Here is a 20,495-nt window from a genome sequence, read left to right on the forward strand (position 1 = left end):
TATCGATAAGTAAATTCAGATTATAATTCAAAAACTTACAACAAATGCTCGGTTATAAAAAGGGAAAAGGAAAAGAAACTCTAAATACTGGATGTAATATACTTGTCCAGGCGAAGTTGTTACTAATCAGACATTTTGTTTTCAACCTTACAATCCATTTCAAGCAAAAAATGTTACCAGGTTATTTTTTCCTTTATTTTCATCGCAATTTTTTCGCTGCGTCTCAAACCAAGAATCTTTTTACGAGTAAAAACAAAATTACAGCCACCTATGCACTTTTCATTAAAAAAAAATTACACGATCTTGATTTATTTTATAGGAACACTTTGAGAACATTTTCATTTTTCAGTGTTTGTAATACAGATAATTATAATCAATTATAATCAAGCTAAAATTATTTGCATCGAAATGACGCCTCATTGGGATGACAATTTAGCGGTAAACATCAAAAGACCGAAAGTTAATTTGATGGTGGCCACGCGTGTCAAACAAGGTGAAAAAGATATACACAGGGACTAGCAGCTAAATGTCAATCATTTTCAAGTACCCAATGATGGACCTTAATTCATTTGATTGACGGGGGAATCCAGACCAGGAAAAACTGAAGGCGGTACTTATTATCTCGGGCTTTAAGCATGATACCAGGATAGCTGAAATTGCTTCAAGATAAATACCAGTCCTGATATCATCATATCAAGATATTTTTTACCTATACAGATGAAAAAAATATCACTTGTATAATTTATAATCTTAATTTGGACCACTTTATCTGTGATCAGTACAAGTTATGTATATTGTATATGTATCGATATCTTCATTCAGCTTTCTCTGAATTGTATACTCTACAGCATAGAGGAAAACTTTTGAAAAAACAATTGTGTTGAAATTATAGATTGCATTGATATATGGATAAATCCTTGATGTATGCTGACTTCATTGACTAAAAAATTCACTAAGTCAGCAAGGAACTTATAGTCCTAATCATAAATTTCCATCTCTATTTGTTTTCTCTGTGTTAACTCCTTGAAAGTAAGTTGAGTTGATTTCTTGATAATTCTACTGGAATGTAAATATCACAAAGCGATAGGTCAGGAGCTGAGGCTTAATATGCATGTAAATATCCTGTGGCTGTCTTTGTGTTTGAGGTCAGTGGGTGGGGACTAATGAAATTGATATAGGGGGCTTTGATTTCACAATGAAATAGAAATATTGGAAATCGCTGTCTATTTAGAAGAGTATGCCAGGGTGATCAACAATAGTTGGAAACATGGGATAATTCACCTGTTTTGCAAATTATCCCATGTTTGCAACTATTGTTGATGCCCTGGCATACTCTACTAACTAGACAGTGATTCCTTAAATAATTATAACCAATAATTTCAACTTGATCCTGATTACCTTTAAACAAGATGCACATCACTCATCTGAGCACTCTGGATAAAAAATTCTATTCAATGGTTTAATTAATATAAGTGGTCCCAACATATGCAGGCTAGTCACTGGTTCCTTCAAAATATTTCCATGTAAATTAAATGAAGAGTCATACTCTCTTTCAAGGGTGAGTCTGACCCATAATTTGAAGAAGAAAAATACTGAAGCCCTTCACCCCAAAATACTTCTAAGTTTTTGGTTAGTTTGATTGCAATTGGTCCAGTGGTTCTTGAGAAAAATTGAAAAGGGACAAGTTTACAGATGGATGTTGGACAAAACATGATCTTAAAAACTCACTTGAGCCTTTGGTCCATGTGAGCTAAAAACTCACTTGAGCCTTTGGTCCATGTGAGTTAAAAACTCACTTGAGTCTTTGGTCCATGTGAGCTAAAATCTCACTTGAGCCTTTGGTCCAGATGAGCTAAAAACTCACTAGAGCCTTTGGTCCATGTGAGCTAAAAACTCACTTGAGCCTTTGGTCCAGGTGAGCTAAAAACTCACTTGAGCAGGGGCTGTCAAATAGATTTTTCAAGCACTTGCCCACGGGCAAGTGCATGGTAAAATTTCACTTGCCCTACTTCAATTTTTACTTGCCCCACCAGCACTTTATATTCATCATAATGAATTAATTTGTCTCTAAATCGAAAAATTTTGCAGCCTTAGGATTGTAGTTTTGAATAATTGTGACATTTAAAAATACCTGCCTTTAAGTACTACGTACCATACAATCTGTTGATTGATTGTATGCTGTTTTACGTCCCGTTCAAGAATTTTCCACTCATATATAAACCTAAATTTGCTATCATATTTCAGCTATAGTCATGACATCTGCTATTTGTTTAAAATAATGGTTTCGGACAGTTGTTTTTTTTTTTCTTTTCTCATACCTGGTATCCTTAGACAATTTTGTACTGAGTTTTTCACTAACATTGTTATGGAGGATGTACTTATCATTGGCTTTGGATCGTTTTCTGCCTCATAACTGTCAAAACTTTCTCCATTTCTCCCATGCCAATTTGTCATTTTCAATTAAGTACAAATACATGTACTTAACACTTTCGGTAAAACTTGTAATGAATTGCATAATGATGACACAACTAAACTGGTTCGCATACAAAGTGTGACAAACAAAGGAAGATAACTCTTACAACAAAATAATTTTAATTTCGTGGAAAACTATGACATTTTAAAAAATATTTATTGATTGATTTTTTTTTTAAAGTCACCTGCCCACGGGCAAGTGCCTATTAAAAATTCACTTGCCTGCCTCTAAAATTCACTAGCCCCGGGCTTCGGGCAATGGGATTTGTCAGACCCTGCTTGAGCCTTTGGTCCAGGTGAGCTAAAAACTCACTTGAGCCTTTGGTCCAGGTGAGCTAAAACCCACTTGAGCCTTTGATCCAGGCGAGCTAAAAACTCACTTGAGTCTTTGGTCCAGGGGAGCTAAAAAAATTTCAAGAGATTCAACAACACACCACTTTCTTCATTATACCCCCCGCTTGAAAAATGGGAGGGTATATAGTAATCGGTATTTCCGTCCGTCCATCTGTCTGTTACGCTTTTGGGTACCCATCTCTTATCCGCAACTCCTCTTATACTACTGAGTGAAATTTAATGAAACTTTCACAGAATCTTTATTACATATTGCCATTGTGCACCTCCTATTTTACTTTTTTATTTGACAGACGTACAGTATTTTAGGTTTCCCATGGCAAAACATGGACATTGCCATTATATTCTATATTTATATCCTGTGACGTCATGTATAGAAGCTTCTGGATAACATTTGATAGGACGAGTTATTCCTCTTTACACATTACCGTAAAACAATAGCAAAACATGGACATTATGGGAGGCGGGGGGTATCATTTAGTGAGCTCATTGCTCACAGTACCTCTAGTTTTAATAAAAACTTCCTTAAAACTCAAGTACTGGGTCATATTTAATTTTATAAAGGAAATATGAGTCAGCTGAGTTATCATTCCTATATGATTCATTTGTACAACCACGTAATGTCTTTTCTTTACCCTAAAAACATGTGAATAACATAACATAATAATTATGTAACAATCAACTGGAATAGCATAATCACTCGATTCTCACAAAGGAGACTGATATACAAATTAGTCATCTTAGTTCAATAATGTACTTTCATACACAAATAACATTTGGTCAGTATTTGGAATGTGAATTTGAAAAATACAGTATGTTAGCATCACTATGATACTATATGTAAAACAAACACTTAATTAGCATGAAGATTTAGACAGAAAAACAAAATATGTGAATGAGCTAAGGATTTCAGTGACAAATGTTGACAACCAAGATTTAATTGCTAAAGCTACTTGTGTGGTACTTTGAGTACATCATGCATACAACATTTTTACTTTTTGAAAAATATTATTTTATGATTAATTCCTATCTTTTGACTGGCTGATATCCAATAATGTAGAAAGACACTACATTATATTCAATTCTGCCTGACCTTCTGGGTGAATATAAGAATTTTTCTCTTTTAAATAAAATACCAAGGATTAAATGTCTTTTTTTTTTCTTTATTTTTTTTAAATGACAAAACATTTGGACTTCTTGACAAGATATAGATTGAGAACCTCCATTTCAACAAATTATTTATGAAAAGCAAATTCAATTTTTCCCCTTCTCTCATAGGTAGTACATGTATATGCCAAATTTAGTTGAAATTTGTTCAGCAGTTCTAGAGAATAAAACTGATGATGATTAAATGTAAACTATAGAGTGATCATGCATGGTGACAGACAAAAAACAGACAGCAATAGGTGACCTATGTGACTTAAGTATCCTAAAAGAAGTCTGTGAGCCAATGCTCACTAGTAATACACCCACTCTGATGTGAACATACACTATCATGTTAATACAAGTTCAGTGACAAGCAGATGCACAGATAAAAAGGAAGTTGACATCAGATTCATATTAAAGCAAATCCCACCATATACAGTGTAGCATACCTCAACAAGTATCTGCTAAAATTTCAAGTATCTTTAATAAGTAGTTGCTGAGAAAACTAAGACCAAAAATTTTTTACAAGCAGACTGACAGACACACGGACACACAGACAGACAGACACACAAGGGTGAAACAGTATATGCCCATCTCCTTCGGAGCGAGGGTTTAAAATGAGACAGAAAGCCAGTAGGATGAATGATAAATATGACAAACAACCTTACTCTGATTCTTGTAGCCATAAATATCAAAATTAATGTTCTCATGACCTTGATGTATGACCTTCACCTAATGTAATTGTAAAGCAAGGACCTTGACCTACCATAAAAATTTCACAGTTCAAAGCTAATGACCTTGGTAAAAGTTTTGAACAGACAGACCAAAAACATACAGAACACTTCTTCTTTCTAATCTTAACAACCAAATAAATTCTCAAGAATCAATTCTTTCTTCAAATCCCCATTGAGATTCACAATAATTACTACTTGTTATTATGCTTTTACTGTTTAAATTCTAAAATTCTCTCAAGTATAAATCCCATTTTTAAGATCTGACTTTTTTCAACATGCATTTTTGGGGTTAGAATTTTCAATGACAGAGTAAAAATCACAAAAACTGCTGCATATTTATCTCTACATTACTACCCATGTAGTAATTACTCTTTTGGTCAATATCACATGATAAAAATTAATGGTATTCACTGAGTTTATGGCAGTTTCACTGAGTCTTCAGTTTTGACATAGACTCCCCCAGTGCCTCATATATCAGAGGATATTCCTTAATAATATTCAGCGTATAATCATCTAACTGCTTTTTCTGGGATTTTTGACGTAGTTCACTCAGGTCTCGTAAATCCACAAGAATTTGCAGGCACTGAGAAAACTTTCGGGGTTCATCTGGATGAAAGAGTTCCACAAGGTACTTTAAACACTGGATCAATCGCCACTGAACGGATTCAACTAAATCTGCGTCTTCCAAGGCACTGCGATCTACAATCACAATATATTGAAATGAAACACATGTAACAGGAGAGGAGAAGAATGCAGCGGACCAAACCAGGATTCAAACACGGCCCCCTGACTCTGTTCAGGTGCTCTACCGACTGAGCTATCTGGCCACCAGCGATCGAACCCGACTGATCACACACTCCACACATATAAAAACATACTAAGGGATTTTAAATTCCTTTTTTCTATTGAAGAATACATGTATGCTAAACATTCCTTTTATAAAAATTCTAAGAATTTGTTATCTTTTGCAAACACAATTATGAACTTTTATAGTCAGTATTTTTAACTACAAAGCAAATAGACATTTTGCACATTTGGAAGCAATGAATCATGAATTGCAGTTTGAGACCATGGGAATAATGTACTACCTACTGTGGAATCATTTGAATATTAAATGGGTAAACAAATTTTTACAAAGCAACCGGTATTAAATTTTGCACATTTGATAGTTCAATGAATCAATATGCTCACAAAATAAACCTTCATGAATTGCACGAAATCCATGAAAATTAGTCCCCAATGAACAATGATGATTCTACAGTATCACAGAAAATATAAAAATGCCTCCGCTACTATGGTGTTAAATGGTGAGAACATTGATTTTAACTAACTAAATTTGCAATTTCAAATAGAAATCATTTAACATAAACACAATTACATTCCTTGCAAATTCTTAAAGCACTTAAACATGTTTTACATTAAATTATGACCAGCAATTGTTTTTCTATATCAGTAAAAATCTTAAAATATACCTCTTGAGAATAGGACAATTCCTCGCAACAGTACAACCTCTTGATACATGAAGTTCATATTTAGCAGTGTGTTGAACATTTTCAGCATTTCATCTGAAAGAGATTGTCCAAATAACTTGCCATGGTTTTCAAATGTCATCTGAATTTCATTCCCAATGGATGCCTTGAGCTCTGGGTGGTAGTGAGTAAAATGTCCCAGGATCCAGTATTCATGCTCACCATCTGAAGCAGAAGTCTGCTATAAGACTGTAGCTCTACTGGTTTGTACAATGTACTTGTAAAGAATGGGGGAGGGTTATCGATTCAGTTTTACATTTTTACAGAATCATGTTTTCTGTGGTCTTCTAAATTTGAAGCAAAATTTTATATCAAATTAAAATTTTCTTGTACTAGATTGTTCTGAAAAAGACCAAAACTTTAGGGCATTAAGAATTTTGAATATGTCATGTGTTTTTTTTAATTATCTACTGAATATTGTTATTCAGAACTGAAATTCAGTTCTCTGAAATAGGATCAAAACTAAAGGATCAGCATTTTAAAGAACTACAGTGTATTCACAAATGGACAGACAGACAGCTAGACAGGTGACACACAGACACTTTACATTGAATAAGTAAAGTTTAAGTTCTTCTAAAAAGACAAGCTAAATCAAAAAGGGGCAAACTTTTTTATAAGTACAAGCAAGTACTTACATTTAACTAGGCTGATTTTATCATTCATACTCAGATCTGTAAAACCCTGGATACACTTGGCAAAGGTGAAATATTTCATCAGCGATCGCTCGCGGTGACTGTACATTTTTTTCAGTAATTCCAGTCGGCCATCAACATCTATACCTGTGGCTCGGTAGACTTTTTCAAATTCATCCTTATCGAGCAGACTTTTAATTCCAAAGACATCTTCCTGTATCTTCTGATTGGCCTACAACAGATTTTACAAATACCTGAATACAATAAAACATGTATATGACAAAGTGTTTGGGACAGGCAATTTCGCTTTGTTATAAGCTTAATTCCTTATATCCGTCATGCGTTCAAAATATTTTGAAGTCAAAGGGAATAAAAACCCATTTGCTATAAGCATCAATTTATTATGAGTTCGCTATAAAATATTTTACTGTTCTTAAAACATGCACTCATTAGGTAAGTTTGATTTAACGGCAACGGAACTTATATTTTAACAATTGAAGAGCTGATTAGCTTTTAGCTTCATTAATTCACTTTGCATAATTTTTGCCAATCAACAAGATCACTGACTACTCACTATGTGAAAAACGAATAGAAATCTTTTGGTTTAATCTGTTGAATATAAGGATATGCTTACATGTAAAAAAAAAAAAAAGTCAGAAATCATAAAATATTTAAGATCAATGATACACTAAGCCTGGTGATACTCTAAAAGACAAGGTTGGATGCTTCTTAATCTCACAATGTACACCTATACAAAATTCAGCAACATTGATTAATATTTTGGTTGTACATGCATAACACAAATGATTCTAAAAATACAGGAATTGACAAGTCACTTACAATAAACTTATCTTCCAAGAACTTTTGGTGTTCCTTTTCGAAGTAGTTTTTAAAGTTGGGATAGATTGTGTCATGAGCTTTCACTAACGTCTGAATTAAGCACTGAATTTGTCTCTCGGACAGGGTCACGGTATCAGCAGACAGGGTCACGGTATCAGCACCGATAGCCATATCACAGCTGACCCGGGTCAAACTCTGAGACCCGGGGGTCACCACACAGTCACAACTCTCCAAAGGATTCACAGTGTCCCTGAGTCGAACTTTCTTTTTGGGTGGTAAGTTACCTTAAAAACATAAAATATATTGGTAAATAAAGAACGGAAAAACGGTACTCAAGAAGAAATGTTTCAATTTCTTGAAAACTAATAAAATATTGTTAAATAAAGAACGGAAAAACTGTACTCAAGAGGAAATTTCTCAATTTCTTGAAAACTAATAAAACCTTTCTGATTATGTAGAATACATACTGTCCGATGATTCTTGGCCACACCCAGATTGGCAGGGTAGCAAGGAGAGATCGACTGAGGGTTCTACAGTGTCTGATTCCTCGGGAACAAAATCTGACTGGTCCTCTGAAGCTGTTGTCTGGTTCCCATCACTATCACATGCTGACGAGGCCCCACCAACTCTGGCGAAGTCGCTGGAGGTCTGGCCATCAGGATTGTCTTTTTGGTTATCTTTCTGGTTGTCTTGCTGGTTGTCAACAGACACTTCTACTGCTGTTTGATTGGCTAACCTTTTGACCTCCAGGATAGTGTTGGTTCTGAGTTCAATAGTGTAGCGCCCTTGTCTTACAGCTTTGAAGAAAAAAGATATTTACAGTACAAGTTCTAACATCACAAATTTCTATTATATGAAATACATTTTTTGTTTAATCAGGAAATGTAGGACTAAGGCCTCCAGTGGGACTAAGTAAAGGCAAGGTTACATTTTGGCATAATTAAAGTGCTTTCACTTAGACACCTGTTTAAACAGTTCTCAAAAATGTATGATGCCATAAGAGGTTAAATATATACTGGTAATTTCTTAATATGTAATTCCAGAAAAGTAGAGCAATTAAACCACGCAAAAGGAAAAAGGAAATACATGTGTGAGATAAATGTCATAAGGAAGGTTATGGTAAAAATGTTTGACAATGAGAAAATGCATACTCTCATGAATTCATGTATACATGTATACTGTATACATGTATATATGTAAAAGTGCTTTTTGAAAAGACATACCACTCTTGGACATCCCCAGGTTGAAGCATTTTTGAAGTCTGCATGCTGAACAATTCCCTCTTTTCTCTGCAGTAATTTCACAGTTGCTGTCCTTCAGGCAAGCATATTTATTTTTATCTGTTATGGCTCTTCTGAAGAAAGCCTAAAGAAAAGAAACTACTAACTGGCAAAATGGTAAAAAAAAAACCAAAAAACAAAAATTAATATACCATTTGATTTTTCCCATTTTTTATGACTAATTGATGAAATGCCTGTATTACAGTGTAAAGGAATATCTCTTAATTTAATTTTATTAACTTTTCTCTAGCCCAATTTTTTAAAGGAGGACTGATGGTCACAAGTATGACACAAACATGATTATTTGGAACATGTTCTTAATAATAAAAAAAAATCGGTTTGAAATATTTGCAACTCATATTTAAGAATAGATCACTCCCAGACTGATTTAAATTTTGAAGTGTTTTTTCATAAATAAATTCATAAATAGATAAATGCTTTAAGAAAATCATTAACAAAATACCTTGCAAGGCTCACAAGTGTAGACCCCATAATGAAGCCCTGTTGCCTTTCCTGAGCAAACTTTGCATGGTGGAAATGTTAACTGTTCTTTTGAGCCTGATTTTCTCTTTTTCTTTCCCTCCTGGGGTTTTTCTTTTGTGTCTGGATCTTTGGCAATCTGTTCTTCAACATTTCCAGACATTTTAGTTCATATTTCTCTGATCCATTTAACTGTAAATTGATATAACAGTCGTGTAACGTTTAGGTCACAATATAACTGTATCAAGTAATATTGGATATTGATCTTTCTTGGGAAATTGAAAACAATAGTGTGGGGCTCTCAATTATTATCAACCCCTTATGAACTGATGTCATTCCAAGTATGCAGCTTCAACAATGTTATCTACTTATCTCACTAATATGTGAAAAAAAAACAATTTCATGCTAACTCTCAAGTTTTTGCAATGCCTACAATGCCTCCCACTCAGGTAAAATGACACTATTAGGTAGTTGTTTTCAAAATTGTGCAGAAGCAGACTGTACTTTTATCACACTGCATCTATTTGTAGTTAGAATAATCCAACAGTGTCTCAGGACAAGCCCTCACCACAGTTAGAATATGTCTAATATACTTGCAATGTAGCAAATCGAAGTGGATCCGCTCCGAAATGATTTTGAAGAATACAAAAAGTGTTGCACAGAACAAATTCTATAATAGTAAAACCGAGTCTGATCGAAGGACAATATCATTTTAATGACAGAGATGTTCTATCTAATCTATATGGTATACATTCGAATTGTACTGAACACCTGAGCCTGGACATATTTATACCCCCCGCTTGAAAAGCGGGAGGGTATATAGTGATCGGGATTTCCGTCCGTCCGTCCGTCTGTCCGTCCGTCCGTCCGTCCGTCTGTACGTCCGTCCGTCCGTCTGTTACGCTTTTTCTCTTATCCGCAACTCCTCTTATACTACTGAGTGAAATTTAATGAAACTTTCACAGAATCTTTATTACATATTGCCATTGTGCACCTCCTATTTTACTTTTTTATTCGACACGTATTTTAGGTTTTCCAGAGCAAAACATGGACATTGCCATTTTTGTTTACCTATGACGTCACATAATCGAAGCTTCTGGATAACATTTCATAGGACGAGTTATTCCTCTTTACACATTACCGTAAAACAATATAAAGCAACACATCGACATTATGGGAGGCGGGGGGTATCATTTAGTGAGCTCATTGCTCACAGTACCTCTAGTTAATCTAAATATTAGATAGAATGTTCTATTGTTAAAATGATAAATGTCCTACGGACCGGGTTTAATGATAAGAATTCGTTCCGTGTATTCACTGTGTAGCAAAATAAACACGGGCGATAACTCAAACTCATTGCATTTACTACGAAGATTCCTGAGAGTTCTGAATGCAAAAATGGTGTGTAAATTTGAAGCAAGAAAAAACACTGAGAAAATTAATTGAATGATGGTCTTTATTTGGATTATAATTTAGGATTAAAGGCATACACAACCTCAAAAAGGTTTGTTGTAATTAATTTTGAAGTTATTTCCAATGCAAATGCTTTTGTACACTTCAAATTCGTTTTGGAATGATTCTGCAATTTTTTGCTACATAGCAAGTATATGGGAGGTATTCTAACTGTGGTGAGGGCTTGCCCCGAGACACAGTTAGATTATTTTAACTATCTAAATACAGACAAACATGCTAAGAACCCCTTTGTCTTAGTTTTTAAATTTCATCAAAATAAATGTTAAGGCGTAACAAAAAAATATGTTTGTTTACGGTTACCCGACCGACCCTAATTTTAATCGCCGACCCAAACTTTTTTTTTCGTCATAAAAATCTGGAAGTTACTGGCCGGTCAGTTTAACTTTAACATTCATCTAAATCGAAATTGAAAGTACAGAAACAAAACTAGTGAGTTCAATTTCTACATCAACAAGTTCGTTGCAATTTGCTTACCATTGCGTGGCAGTTGCAAGGGTGTGCAACTAGCATCGCCCAACGCCCGGTGCTACCGTTTTTGGGGGGTAGCAAAAATAAAATTAAAATTATGCATGTATGATTATAAATACATGAGAAACAAAACGGTATTTTCACTCATTGTTTTGCTATTTAATATCCAACTAATGAAAATTTTCCAGGCAACATGCTCCTACTGTTCTGAAATCACTGTAATCTCATCCATTTTGCAGTACTACCTGACTTATTTACTTAAAAAACGATCGTTTTTCCTAACCCGAATTTCCTCCATTCCTCTGTTAATGGTAAATATATGCAGATATCTCATTCAATTATATACGATCCCCCAATCAACTGATAGCTAAGTGTTATGTGATTAAACTTTAATATATATCAATAATACTTAATGGTTTGAAATGAAAATAAAATGATTTTTGCTTCATTTTAGATAAGCTTGACTAGTGCAATATGTTCAGAAAAGAAAAGATAATTTCTTAAAATTTTTTAACTTCAACTTTAAAAGGAATGGCTTAGGACCTTGCCTGGCTTTCTCAACAATGAACTTTTTAAAATACTAGTTTTTACAATTTTTTGTTGCCCCTATATTTGGACTGGTCACTTTTTAATGCGGACTAGTAACTTTATTGCTGTTACAAACCTGTGGGTTAGTACTTGATTTTTATTTCAATTGCACACCCCTGAGTTATAAGGCAGTTGGCAAGAAAGATAATAATATTGTATACCACCCATATTACAAGCCCAAACAAAAGTAAGGCACCATACAATGGTAAAACTGTTTTTTTAATTCAACGAATTCATGTGAATTTGTGTATAAAAATATTCAATAAAATTAAAAAAAAATTCCTACCTACCGACCCTATTTTATTTCAGCATGTAACAGTAAACAAAGTTATTTTTTTGTTTGGCCTAATTTGCATAATCATCATGCATTTCCTTTTTGTGTAAACTAAAAGAAATTCTGCAAGGCCAACATACCTGGGTTTGCTGAGTGGTATATACACTGTATGTAAAGGTATATATTCATATAATGTATATTCATATAATGATTATAAACAAGATACTAACCAAGTGCTGTCTGTAAATCCCTACTTTCGATTTCAAAATTTCAATGTTATGATACAGTTTTAAACTGCTCAGACTATTTTCCCTGTTTTACACTTTTAAATGGTTGGTCATAAATACGCGTTATGGCTCAAAGTTGGTTTTTAAAAAATTCTAAGGATTAAAAAAATCAACTGGAAAATTTCGCAAGTTCTGCACCGATGTCATGATCATCTGGTAAAATCGTGACTTCCGGTTTGTGATAAAAAATATCTATATGACAAGTCGTTGAAAGACTAATTCGTGAAATCAATGTAACGCAAAAAGAATATTATGATTATAATGTCAGTCTTATCAATAAGGTGCAGATACTGTCATGCCCTATCAGTCGATATTTTTTAATATAAAAATATTTATCCAGACAAGCAAGTTAATTAACACATAATTTTATCAAATTTTCTAGACTGGTATTGCCTGTCTTTACCGTACGCAGGAAAATATATATGTATATCGAATATCAGACAGGCAGGCCAGTCTACAAATTTTCTAGTGCATCGTTGTTCGCGCTAAAACCTCTAAAATTTGAAGCCTGTTTTTTAAGTTACACATACAGTGTACAAAGATCGATTCGTTTACAGGTATTATAAAAAATCTTCTATTGAAATAAAGACCTTTAATTACATAAAAATAACCATTAAAACTTTCTTCATCATCAAGTTAATTAAATGTAAAAATTAAATTTAAATAAAGTGAACAGACCCGTATAAGGAGCGAATAATGGTTTGAGGAAAAGGGGGCGGGCACTGAAAATAAACTACCAGATTACATCCATTTGCAATAAAAATTGACTGCTTCATTCAGACCTAGTTTTTATATCACATTTTCTATATATTCGATCAATGCATACTATCTTTGCAAGATATATAACTGTATTCAGCGGCAGCTCACACATATTGGTCCGACCAAAATAATTCCATCATGATAAGTAGATACAACATTATTGTTCATGATAAGAGTAAAGTTGTGTATGTCATACGTTAAAGAAATCAAAAATAACGTCAAAATATCATTAGAAAGTCACTTTCCCCCCGAAATGCAAATAAAAAATATCAATATTCCTACGCTCGCTCCCTCCTCAGCCTTTTTTTTTTTTACGTGTTTGATAACAGAGAATAATTAGGTCATTCTTCGATTCATATCTTTTCACCAATGAATTGATAATACTATATCAACAATTGTATTAAGTACATGTTTATAGTCCGTTAATTATCATACAATTTGTTCTTAAAGAAAAAATTAATCATTCTGTGTGTGTATTATTAAATGACGGAATTTTCAATCCCTGGCCTGCTCGTGTGTACACTTTGTAAACTGAAGGGTATGTGTGGCAAAACGAGAACTGCATGGGTTGGAGATTCGGGTTCGTGTTGAAGTTCAGCATACCATTATATATAGAACTTGAATAATGTAAGTAATTTCTGCGACAAATATATTAGTATATTTCAGTTATTTTCAAAACAAAAAAGGTTTTCCATGTTTTCAGTTTAGAATTTTCCGACCCGGTCCTGATTTTCCCAACCCGGCCATTTTAAACACAAGTTGTTGCAGATGCAAATGTTAGAACAAACTATATAAAGTTCAACAGGGATTGTATAATTTTTATTAATCAGAATTCGTATTTATATGATCTAATTAAGAAAAGAAAAGTTTTGTCTGACACCGTAACTTCTCGGCAAAACAAAACGTGTTTCTCCGAGCTCGCTGGATGCGTGTGACAGCTCCATTGCACGTGTGTAGACCAAGGCTACAGGTACATGTAGGCCTATGTGTACTGTTTGTTAGGAGACTAGGTGACCGTAATGCTATGGAATCACGATATTTACAACAGTTCCATAATTAGACAGTGCAGTTTTTTTTTTATTAACGTCATTATAAACACTGTTAAACATATTAAATCTAACAGTCGAATATCTTTGGATATGGGGTAACCCATATCTATTCTTGTTAAAAATTCTTTTGAATAATTACATATTATATGCTGGTCATTTCATATTTCCACAAAGACTTCAATGGTAGATTGATAAAACAATATCAGTTTCAATATAGAAAAATGTCTCAACCGTACCAATAATGAGAGAGAGAGAGAGTGTGTGTATAGATCTATAGACAGACGCATAAATCGAAAAATATATATGCATGTAAATTAATGTAAATTACTTAAATCGATTAAATTTGTGTAACATGCGGGGAAGGGTGCAGCTAAACAGCGCAGCACAGTTAAGGTTACAAATGGAAATATCAGCGATTTTTTAAGTTAAAAAAATACTTTATTAGGATTGGCGATTCTTTTTAGGACTTCGTCGATATTAAAAAAAATGTAATGGGGTTTAAATCTACATGTTGGGGACATTTAGATTTTTTATTTAGAATTGTCACGTGATGTTGACGTCACATGATTTTAGCAATTATAATTGCAGTTTAGAGGTCATCTATAAATTTCAATATTGCAAGGGCATAACCAAGTTAAAAATCTTAGTTTAATTTATAATCCTTTTCAACACTATATGTAGTTTGTGAAAAGTTCTGCGAACCTATATAGATTTCCTTTTTTAATTGCTAAAATTTAATTTGTTGGATGGCAGGTTGAATATTTTGCTGGTCAATTACATTAAATACAGCTATAACTAATTTGTTTGCAAGATTTCAAGAGGTTCGCAGCACTCTTCAAATATCTTAATGCTTCTTGAGTTTATGTGAAAAAAACTTTACAAGATACATTGAGGGTATGCCCTTGCAATAAATCGATTTATTAGGGCCCTTCCATTACTTTTTCAATGAATCTGCATACAAATACACGACAGTATCGCTTGTCTGGTGACGCTTGTCTGGTGAATGCACGCACAGTTTATAAATAAAATACTAAAATAGACATCGCATCCAAGTGAAAGGCTTTTTATTTGACTGCAAATAATATTTTATTTGAGAACAAAAAACATTTTTCATTGTACAAAATGTGACTTGATCAGCCTCTCACTGTGTAAAAACTGCGTCATTTTTGCGAGATGACGTCACATTGACAAGTGCATTGCGATCGGTGCATCGTTTATATACTGTTGTGTGGGATTTAACGAACAACAAAACTGGATGTAATAGTAAGTTTGTATGTAGTGTACAGCTATCCAGCTGTTTGAAATAGCAAATAATTTTATTTTGTGGTATTTTGAAGACCTTATAGTGACGTCATAGTAAACATTTTCCGTACAAATTAGGCCCCGCCTCCTTACTGTAACCTTAACTGTGCTGCGAGGTTAATCGATCGTTTGTAAATCCGGCATACCCCTAACAGAAATTCACTCCTTTAAAATGAACACGTAAATTAAATCCTTTTTTATGTACCTTAACCCAAGGATTAAATATAGACATCCCAATAAAATATGATATATATGTTCGATTTGTCACTGAATTAACTGGTTTCGGCCATGCATTGAATCATAGCTGTGTGAGGGCGGTCGACCACAGGATACGCGTTTTATTTTTTACCCCACCCCACCCCACCCCTCGATCTCCTACACAGTATAGTTTCATAAGACATAGTCAGATGTAACTTCAGATAAGGTACTCTACGTGGGTTTTTTTTTTTTTGGTTGATCTTTTGATTTTCCTTTGCTAAGAGTGTAATTAAAGAAATTCTCATTAAATTTCATATTCAGTCGTGTAAGAGGAGTTGCGGATAAGATATGGGTACGACGAAAAGACAGACAGCTAGATGTACGGATCACTCTATTGTACCCTTCCTACTTTTCAAGCGTGGAATATAATTATGTTTAAAATTTGAGCAAAAATGTAATTTTTAATATTAAAGAACACCTGTTTTCTTTTTAAAATCCATGTGGGTCCAGGCGCGGATCAAAATTTTTTTCCAGGGGAGGGGGGGTCCACCCCAGTCCAAAATAAATTCAAGAAATTTCTTGACAAGCAAAAAAAATAAAAAATAAAGAGGAACTCATTTCCCAAATACGATAAAACTATTTCGTGGGGGAGGGGGGAGTAGGGGAGGGATAGTCGTTAACTTTTAAAATTTTACCAATTTCTCACAGATCTGTGATTTCGAGGAGGGTTTCGCGTTCTCTAGGGAGAGGGGGGGGGGTCAAAGTCAAAACTTGGTTTCGTATATGCATTTAATAACTCTGAAAATTTCAGGGACCCCCCGATCCCCCTCTAGATCTGCGCAAGGGGTAATTAGCGGGGAATTTTGCATTACACGTATGTACATAAGAGCTTCAAGAGTACTAGTATATAAACAAAGTATATTTTACACCCTCCTTTTTAAATTTAGATTGATGAACTGGGTAGGACATGTATATATTCAACTACCGAGGTAGTGTGATCTCTACTTATAAAAAGGGTGCAGAATTTTCCTCAAACTAAACTGTATTGTTAAACAATCGTTCAGAGTTTCTGAAGCTGATCTGCGTGAGTTAGGACTAGTAGCTACACGTAGTTCGCTATACAGTGATCCGATTTTTCACTGACTTTTTTGGCACAAAATACTATAACCTATGAATTTATTTACTGACTGTATGTCTCTCCTAATAGAAAGACACAGATTACTTTTGTATGTGTGTTTGTCCATTTGTCTGTGTTCAGGCCGTAACTCTCTGACTGTAGATTGTAATGAATTCAACCTTCAGGGTGCTGTTGACAATGACCTTATTTAGTCAAAATCTTAGTCCAAGGTCATAACTTTAAATTCGAGGTAATTGAGAATCGATATAGTAAAATGATATATCTGACCAAACAAAATCTCTCCAAATCTTAAATTTCGAATCCTGGAAGTCATTAATTCAGATTTAAGTTCGTTATTTCTTGTCTAAGAGGTATCAAGATCTTGACCCCAGGGTCAAGGTCAATGTGATAGTGGAAGATTCTGAGACCCTTGATTGCATATTTAAGAATCTAAACGTAAAAAATGTTTTAGAGGTGAAGACATCTGTTTGTAACAAAAGAGCAAAAATTAGATTCTAATTGTACTTGTTCTATAAAGTTATATTAGGAGACCATCTAATAATTTTTTTGCATGCATTCTGTTATAGGTGTCAAAATATGTCAAATGATTTGGATAAATTGCTTACTTCTTTTCCCTCGTAGATGACAAGGCTAGGCTCCTCATGGTAATGGATTATCGTTCTTGTTAATGGTACAAAGAAACATTATTAAGTTTTACAGACAAAATAATGCCTAGGATCGACCGTGTTACCCAGTACCCATCAGATGCTGTGGTTCTGTAAAATCTTTAGGGAAAATCCCAAAAATGACAGGAGAATGCGCAGACTCACAGACTAGTCTGACATTTCAAGGTATGTGAAGACACTTTCTTTAAATCCGACAGACATTTCAAGGTATATCGCAGTTTATCACACGGTAACCTACATTTATAAATAACGTCTTTTCTTTTAGGTAAAATGTAAATTTGTGGATTTTAGAAAAAACGATTTTATGTAGATTCGCGCAATAATGTAAATTAATGTATTATCTAGAGAGAACAACGTAAAATGAATACTTTTTCAAAAAATAAATAAGGTCACTCATTTCCTCGATAAGCTAAAAGCTTGGTTAATATATACAAAATATGTTATGACCTATATGTCTGAAAAATTGCCATGGTCTTAACGTGGCTTATAAGGGAGAAACGACCCCAGCATATGAGTAGGTGCCTAATATGAAGGTATATACAGCACAATTATTTCTATAATATTAATAATTATGTTGAATATAATTTTGAACCAGAATTTGTTTAACTTAATCATTTTGGGTATTACAGTTAAGTTTAAAGTAGCTGAGAAATAAATTAACATACACACAGAGACTTGTGAACAGGGCCCCCCTCCCCCCACCCCCGATATTCAACCCCTGGGCTTATTTGACATTTGACATCAAAACCCCAAAAATAATCGCTCCACAAAAAAATACTCCATTTTATTATATGATTGAATAATTTCCATCTCTCTGATTGGCTGAGATCCAACTATGTTAGAAAAATATTACGTTGTATTGACCTGCACGTGACGTTCTAGGTCAATACAAGGATTTATTTCCTCTACATTGATCTAAAAATAGATTGGGAAATTCCAAATTGATACAAATTGTTTTAGATAGCTATCTTAACGACTGTGATTTTTATTTTCATGTGAACAAAACATAAGCTAATATACATTTTAGGTGAGGGTGGTAAGAGGGGATGCAGGGACCCCCCTCCAACACTTTCACTGAACAATTTTTTTTTTACTTTTTTACTTTTTGGCAGTCAGTTTTTCCTAATAATGCTCCTTCCTTTCAAAATCTATCTTATAAAAAAGACTGACATTATATATTTTTTACGGCATCTAAAATTGATTTTAAAAAAACATTTCAAATTGATACCACTGGTAAGGTTTATTCACATTTTAATTCTGCTTCTCTCTGAAAATATTTCTGAAAAATATTTGGCTAGGACTTAATAAAATAAGCTGTATAATTTTATCAGTGAGTCATATAATAAAACAATTATTGCTGGTTTTTGAGGTCAATACAATGATTTAACCATCTTCGAAGTACAATATTCGGGCTCGGTGAATATTGTACTCCTCAGATGGCTAAATCATTGTATTGACCTCAAAAACCAGCTATAATTGTATAATATATTATAAGAGAGATAATATATAGTGGAGTATTTTTTGTGGAGCGATTATTTTGGGGTTTTGACGATTTATTCCTATTGCAAACATGTTGAATAAGTGTAATAAATATAAATTGTAAAAAAAAAAATGTCAAATAAGCCCCGGGGTTGAATATCGGGGGGGGGGGGGGGTCCTGTCCACAAGTACCTGTGGTCATATAGTACCCGCATCGTCATTCTTTACAATCTATCGTGTCCTATCGTGTGTGTATCCTATCGTATCGTGCATGTGTCGTATTGTATATCCTGTAAAGGATAACGATGCAGATATTGTATATTACTGTATCTTTGGAAAATTCTCAGCGTTTGAAATCAAAATTTAAAATTGTTTTAAAAGAGGCATTTAGCTTTATATCGTCGAATATGAACTCAAGATTGGAGGGGGTGTCCATCCTCATTGTTTAACAACTGGAATGTCATTCGTAAATGTGTAAGCTTTCTTTGTTTGTCCGAAAGATTATTCAAGAAATCCTTTTTTTTTTTTTTGGATCGACATACATCAATTTATTTGTTATCAAGTCCAAAATGTAGATTTATTTTTACTTCTTCACATATAAACAGAAAGTATCCACTTCGATTTCCACCGAAGGTGGAGGAGAACAGAATAAGTCGCATCAACATGCTTGGTGCTGGAGCTGATTCTGTACTATCCACACAAGGATGATGGCGGAGATTTACAAAGATGAAATATATATTTTAAAAAAAGAAAAAGATATGGAAATTCACTGCTTTTTGACGACAGCACTAAACCTTATATGTTGAAGAATGTTAACGATTTATCTATTTTTCCTGTTGTCAAATAAAGATGAAATCTATTAATTTTTGTAAAGTTAGTTATTTGTTCTTGTGATAATAATTCATATGTATACGTGTACACGTATCTCATCACGCCCTTAGTTTTTCACTATCCAAACTCTGTTACTTTCGGGAAGCTCCAAAGAAATACAGGTCTTAAAAAGCTTTTCCCATACACCTGGAAGCGGAACTCAGTGGCACAGGCACTTGTTTCGGGAATAAATTTTAATCCATAGTATTATAATGACACATTACTATGGGTTAAAATTTATTTCCGAAACAAGTGCCTGTGCTCAGCGGCCTTCCAGGGGATGACCTTTTCCTAATACTCCTAGGAAAACAAACACAGTCCTTACTCAAACGGAGGAAATCGAGTTTAGGAAACTGAATTCAAAACACATAGTGACGTCTTGTGCAGTCTACAATAGACTCATTGCGTGGCATTTCACAGCTCCCATCAATTGTTTAAAACTTTTTCATATTCAAAATATATGTAAATATTTTCCTTTCGA

At 33.9% G+C, this 20,495-nt stretch overlaps 2 protein-coding genes across 2 annotated transcripts in view; both read right to left on the bottom strand.

The window, feature by feature from the left end:
• Window positions 1-20,495, bottom strand: part of LOC134277321 (G-protein coupled receptor 54-like) — a 108,388-nt gene that overhangs the window by 69,216 nt on the left and 18,677 nt on the right. The window lies entirely within an intron of this gene.
• LOC134277319 (nuclear receptor ROR-alpha A-like) lies at window positions 4,935-9,670 on the bottom strand. Its single transcript, XM_062759646.1, has 7 exons — window positions 9,448-9,670; window positions 8,928-9,069; window positions 8,172-8,501; window positions 7,705-7,988; window positions 6,868-7,096; window positions 6,176-6,397; window positions 4,935-5,402 (listed from the first exon to the last, which is right to left on the bottom strand). The coding sequence occupies exons 1-7, from the start codon at window positions 9,625-9,627 to the stop codon at window positions 5,131-5,133; spliced, it is 1,659 nt and encodes a 552-aa protein (XP_062615630.1). The 5' UTR covers window positions 9,628-9,670; the 3' UTR covers window positions 4,935-5,130.

This window comes from Saccostrea cucullata, unplaced genomic scaffold (assembly GCF_032062105.1).
Source record: "Saccostrea cucullata isolate Sc308-1 unplaced genomic scaffold, CSIRO_AGI_Scuc_v1 ctg200, whole genome shotgun sequence".
Classification (NCBI taxonomy): domain Eukaryota; kingdom Metazoa; phylum Mollusca; class Bivalvia; order Ostreida; family Ostreidae; genus Saccostrea; species Saccostrea cuccullata.

What these genes read in the sequence shown, in the direction of transcription:
- LOC134277319 (XM_062759646.1), bottom strand. Translation starts at nt 9,627, where the DNA reads ATGTCTGGAAATGTTGAAGAACAGATTGCCAAAGATCCAGACACAAAA. An exon ending in TGGCCAAGAATCATCGGACA is followed by an intron (nt 7,989 to 8,171) that starts GTATGTATTCTA and finishes TATGTTTTTAAG; the next exon opens with GTAACTTACCACCCAAAAAG. An exon ending in TCTTGGAAGATAAGTTTATT is followed by an intron (nt 7,097 to 7,704) that starts GTAAGTGACTTG and finishes AATCTGTTGTAG; the next exon opens with GCCAATCAGAAGATACAGGA.